The sequence below is a fragment of the Astyanax mexicanus genome, chromosome 19, assembly GCF_023375975.1.
Source record: "Astyanax mexicanus isolate ESR-SI-001 chromosome 19, AstMex3_surface, whole genome shotgun sequence".
In the NCBI taxonomy this organism is placed as follows: domain Eukaryota; kingdom Metazoa; phylum Chordata; class Actinopteri; order Characiformes; family Acestrorhamphidae; genus Astyanax; species Astyanax mexicanus.
In genome coordinates this window covers 20,246,615-20,252,614 of record NC_064426.1, presented here as the reverse complement: position 1 = coordinate 20,252,614, position 6,000 = coordinate 20,246,615, and the positions used below count along the sequence as shown (strand labels likewise).

General features: G+C 38.0%; 1 protein-coding gene across 3 annotated transcripts in view; it reads left to right on the top strand.

Annotated features, from left to right (window-relative positions):
• Positions 1 to 2,157: 2,157 nt before the first annotated feature.
• Positions 2,158 to 6,000, top strand: part of ap2a1 (adaptor related protein complex 2 subunit alpha 1) — a 40,925-nt gene continuing 37,082 nt past the window's right edge. For all 3 annotated transcript variants that reach the window (XM_049468252.1, XM_049468251.1, XM_049468249.1), the window contains exon 1: positions 2,158 to 3,101. In XM_049468252.1, the coding sequence (XP_049324209.1) occupies positions 3,035 to 3,101 (67 nt within the window). In that variant the 5' untranslated portion in view covers positions 2,158 to 3,034. The remainder of the gene's footprint in view (positions 3,102 to 6,000) is intronic.

The following is a 6,000-nucleotide window of genomic DNA, read 5'->3' as shown; positions in this document are numbered from 1 at the left end:
AGTGTGTAGTATAGATAAAAGTTGAGTATACTAAAAAATCTGCCAAAAAAGGAAAAACATAAATTATTTTTAAAAAGTGCCTTATGACTTCACTGCCAGTAAAAACGGGTTTATTTATTAATATTTTTGTGTGCTAACCTGCAAAACTCACACTATTAGGACCAGTATATAGTACATACCTATATTATTATTATGCAGTTCGCAATTGGGACGCACCCTTGGAAAACGCTAGAGGGCGCTCTTGAGTAAATCTAAAAAGAAATATTCCTTTTGTGTAAATTCCTAATTGTTAGATGATTCATCGTTTTTTACACAGGCAGTAGCAGCATATAACGTTTATCACTGACATGTATATAAGTGCTTTTTAACTTACAAAACTCACAAAACTACGTATTCACTTTTTGTAAACATCTTCTCTAATTAATGCATTCAATTACTTTAAGTTGCACCCATTGCTGGAACAAAAAGAGAAAAGTACACACACAGCTTATCTAGTCCCTGTAGAAAAGTTTTGCCAATAGAATAAGCCATCCCTGGACAATAGAGACAGTTACTCAGTTACTAAAAATGGTTGTTTGTGTTTCTACTGTAATACTGCATTAAATATTTTATTGTGCTATTGATATTGATTTGATATTGTTGTAAAATGACAGCACTGCATTGCAGTTACTGTGACAGGGCCTGAAATAAGCAGCTATCTCCCTCCATCGCAGAGTAAAAAGCTGATCAATGATGTCAGATAGAGTGTAGTTGCAATGATTGGTGTTGAGGATGGTGTAAAGTATACAGCAAAGGGAGCAATTGACTTTCCACACAGGGCAGTGGGTATTGCGTAATGATCATATTTATGATACTTCATAGCAAGTGACATTAATCTTCCATAATAAAGTCCACGGTGTGGTGGCACAGTACGTCAGGATGGTTTATTGCAGTGTGCAGTACACTGAGGTTAATGTTCCCAGAGAGCCAGAAAAACAGATGTTCAAGGATAACATGCTAAAAATCTATTTTTTTTATATAATATTGACAAATCTATGATCAAAACTGTGGTAAACCAGTGTGTCAGACATCAGACAGCATACCAAAATCCGTTAACTTTCTGTAAATGAGCTCTTAGAGATGGTTCCTTTCATTTGAACCATATCAAATAACTCAAATACGCTTATTTTCCGCTAGACTATTTGATTATATCATATATAAAATAAATATATTTAATGTAGAAACAAAGCAAGTTTTACTGATCCAGATTCAATTTAAACGAGCTATTAATGTTTTCATAACGGCATTACAAACTATTACCAGCCAATCAGCGTGTGCTGTGGTAGCAGGGGGGCGGAGCTTCTCGAGAGGAAGCACTAGAATCCTTTACTACTGATACTGCTGGAGTGTAGACGAACTTTGATTCAGTTTACCGAACCGATTCTTTCGAATTGCCCGATTCAGTGACTCATTCTCGTTTTTAGGGTGGGAGAGGTCCCGCAATTATTAGCTTGCTTTTTTTGTTTACATTGTGGCAAAAATCAAAATACAGCTGCATGAATCATAAAACGATATTCGTACACATAGATAAAATAAGATTGCAAATAATGTATTAATAAATAATAAAATAATAGATAATCTAAATAATAATAAAATAAAATAAAATAAAAAAACTGAGAAGTTGCAGATATTTAAAAAGTACACGTTATAAACATAAAATAATTAAGTAATGCAATTACATGTAGATTTTAATAGTTTTAAACAAATTGCATCATATACAACACACATTTTTTTACCACAATTTTACTGTGTGGAAAAAAACACAGTGTTTTTTTCTAGTGCATGCTGTGCACGATTAATAAACCAGGGAGCAGACAACATGTATTTAATTTCCTTATGCATGCAATGAATAACAACAACAACACAATATAATATTGTCTTTATTTATTTATCATGCATCTTCGTCTCTTCTTCTTGATGAGAATCGTGGTTCTGGAACCTACGAGTATCACTGAGTGCAAGAAACTAAATAAAAGTATAAATATACTTCTAACATAATGATAACTTAGTTTTGAACACTAAAGTAAACATTATATAGGCTGCCACAGTAAGGATTAATTCACTCTGATTCGGTTCAATGGATTTATTTGCAAATGAACCGATTCTTTCCCGAGTCGGACATCGCTATTCGTTCGTTCTGTCACGAGCCTCGTCCGTGAACACCGACCTGGCGCGGCAGGCACGAAACCGACGACCTCGAACCGAATTCTAGACTACATATTTGTGTTTTTCCAGCTAAATATAAGATTGTTCGCCGAAAAAAACGTTAGGTTTGACCGTCTCCGACCGCGCTGGTCATTCCGGGTGATGTATTCTAACGTTTGATAGCGCTAGCCTGCCAGCTAGCTGGTCCGCTAGCTCGCCGTGCCGTGACTCACAGCGAGCAGAAAGGAGATCAAATATTTTATTTTTTAATCGCTTTCCTCCCTCTCCCGGTGGCTGTTTATGTTGTGTAGGACATCCACTCATCTACAGTGTGTTATAGGAAAACGACCCGCTGTAAATTTGGTTTTACACACCAAGTGACTCAGTCCTGTCGTCGTTTGGGCCAGTAGTTAAATTTTGGACTGTTGGGTTTGAATGAATTTAAACGGCGGCGGTCGGAGCGCAGCGGGTTTCTCGCTTATGAATTGACAGATACATATTTTGAATAAAGAAGCACACAGGCAGAAAGAGAGATAGGTTGTAGACACTTTGACTTTCAGGTCTGGTTATTTCAGCTTTCACACAACTGTGTTAGCAGCTATCGTTAGCTAGGTGGCTAACTCTCTAGCACATTAAACATCCATCAAAAGCGCCAGAGTACGGGTTAGTTAACGTTAGCTTTAGCTAGCTTCTCGGCTAACATAGCTCTAGCTAGTTAGGTAGCTCAGTGGTGCTGTGCTACGAAACGAGCGTATTTTGTGGAAAGCGAGGTGAGCTAAACCGTCGTAGGTCGACAAAAAGTGGTTTATTTTTCGTGTAAGGTGAGAAGAAACAACAAAATCCTGCAAAGATGCCGGCTGTGTCGAAAGGAGACGGAATGCGAGGATTAGCGGTCTTCATATCGGACATAAGAAACTGTAAGTGCCATTTATACTATTAAGAGTGACTGTTTATAGGCCTATAGCTAATATAGAGGGTGTTTATGCTTAAAAAAAACGAAGCATAAGGATAATTTACAGCTGTTAAATAGTTAGCTAATGGTGAAGGTTAGGGAGCTGGTTTTGGTCCAACGCGGGTCTCCCTTGTAGGATGTGTAGATAAGCTAGCTAACTAGCTAGCGCTATCTAGGTGAGCTAGTTAAGTCTAAAGTAGCTATCTGGAAAGCTAACGAGTTAACCTAGCTAAGGAGAGGTCGTTGATTTAGTGTGCGTCCACTCAGGTTACACTGCTTTGGATGTGCTTGATATGATATATGATATTTGAAGGCCCTGCTCACTGTGGATTAGGCTAACTAGCTAGCTACATCCTGGAAATGATCTTCCACAGTTTGCAGAGACATGTAGGTAACGTAGTTAGGCCTCTACGATAAACCCCAGATTCCTCTAGAGATCCAACAGTTACACGTAGCATCTGTTATTAATTTGTCTTTGCCTAAATAAGCCAAGCCTAAAGAGGTCAGTCAGTCAGTCTTGTAGTGGAGACCGGGTCTTGTCTAACCCAAGTCTCTCTTGTGGGATGGGCAGGTAAGGGGGGGGGGGGGGGGTCGCTTCATGTGGGTTCCACCAACATTGCAATGGATGTTCTTGATATGTTGTCTGATATGACATGAAAGGCCCTGCTCAGTGTGGAGTACATCCTGGAAATGATCCTCCACAGTTTGCAGAGGCACGTAGGCTTCTTTTGGAGGCAGGATACAAACATAGCAACTTCATAAGCTGTTTATAATCCAAAAGTAGCCATGCGTTATTATGAAGTTTCATAGTGTTTTAATTTAGCGTAATGGTTTAGGTTTAACCCTGATCTGATTTTGGGATGAGCGTGTAACAAGGGGTCATTGCTCCACGAGAGTTCTACCTACACTGCTTTGGACGTGCTTGATATGATATTTGAATGCCCTGCTTGGTGTGGAATAGGCAAACAAGCTAGCTAGAAAGTTACATCCTGAAAATTATCTTCCACACTTTGCAGGGGTAATGTTATGTAGCTAGTCAGCTAGGCCTCTAGACAAACACCAGTTTTTGCTTCAGACCTAGAAGTTACACGTAGCAAGCTCACAATCTGTTAGTAATCTGTCTTTGCCTAAAGAAGCCATGCCCAAAGAAGTCAGTCAGCCAGTCACTCCTGTAGTGGAGATTGGGTTTAGTCCAACCCAAGTCTCTCTTTTGGGATGGGCAGGTGAGGGAGTTCGTTGCTTCAAGTGTGTTCCACCAACATTTCTGTGGATGTTTTTGATATGATATCTGATATGACATGCAAGGCCTTGCACAGTGTGGACCGTGAAGTACATCCTGGAAGGCTACTTTAACAAAACCAGTTTTTTGCCTTAGAAGCTGGAGATGATCATAGTTATCTTCACAGGCTGTTCTTGGTCTTGGCCAAATATAGCCATGCATTTTATTTTGACTATTTAGTGTTGTAATTTAGTGGAATAGTTTTGCTCCATCCCTTGTCTAGTTGTGGTATGAACAGGTGAGGAGGAGACATTGCTTCATGAGTGTTTCCACATACATTGCTTTAGGTGTTCTTGGGATGATATCTGAAATTATATAAAAGACCCTCCTTAGTGTGGAGTATGTCATGAAATAATCTTCCACCTTTTTGCAAAGGCTTGTCTGCCTCTACTACAAAGCCAAACCAATCTAGATCAGCTGTGTTTGTATGATAAAACTACAGGCACTTCCTATGGGATTGAGTGTTACAGAGACCAGTCTTTTTTTACTTACAGTTGCTAATGTTGTAGTCAACTGGTTTTGGTCAAAGCCAGTTTTTTCTTGTGGGCTGGTGGGTAAAGGTAGTTTATTTAGCCCAATATTTGTTCCACTTGCATTGTTACTGGATGTGCTTGCTATGTTTTTTAATGTTTTTTTTTTAAACTTATGTTTTTTATAAGTGATATGAGATTAAAAGCTCTGCTTGCTGTGAAGTGTCTTGTAAAGGATCTTCTACCTTTTTCAAAGCTGTGTAGACCCTTTTCAACAAAACAAAGAGGTTTGCATCTCAGAAACAGAAGATAAACACAGCAAGTTCACAAGTGTCCATAATCTGTCCTCACCAAAAGGAGCCATGACAACTGTGTGTACGTTAAAACCTTTATCAGGCACTTCCCATGGGCCTGAGTGATAAAGAATGAAGTGGAGACCTTCAATTTGTAGTTGTGTTATGGATCTTGTGGCCTGTTACCACAGCTGAGGAATTATATTTTAGTTGCACATCAAATGCACATTTGACACAAAGACATATTTGCCTTTATTTCAGTAGACATTTTTTTTAAAATACTGGCAGTAGCTATTTTAGTCACGAGTCTAGATAGCTAAGGTTGCATAGATGTGAAATGAGCTGACATTTACAACAGTAGTTAGCACATGATTAACCTGCAGTTGGGGTAATGGTGGTGTTGAGTATGGTAGATTTACATTCACATTTATGGCATTTGCCTGACTCTCTTTGTCAGAGTTACTTCCTTTGAGTGTCCTGAAATACATGTATAATTTATCACCCTAAAATTGTTGTAAAAGTTTTAAGAATTAAAAACTCAAAGAAGAACTTTTATATACTGAAATATTTATATATATATATATAAATATCCATTGTGTGTGTGTGTGTATGTGTGTATGTGTGTGTGTATATATATATATATATATATATATATATACAATAAAATGTATTTAATTTTAAAGTGCAAGTCAGTAAATAGTCATACACTATAATTCATACGTTTAAGTCGTATGTCTTACACTTTTGTGGTTTCCAGATAGACTTGTGTTTGTGTCATTTTACCCAGGCTGGAGAATGTAAAGTTAGTCTAGTTCAAGGACT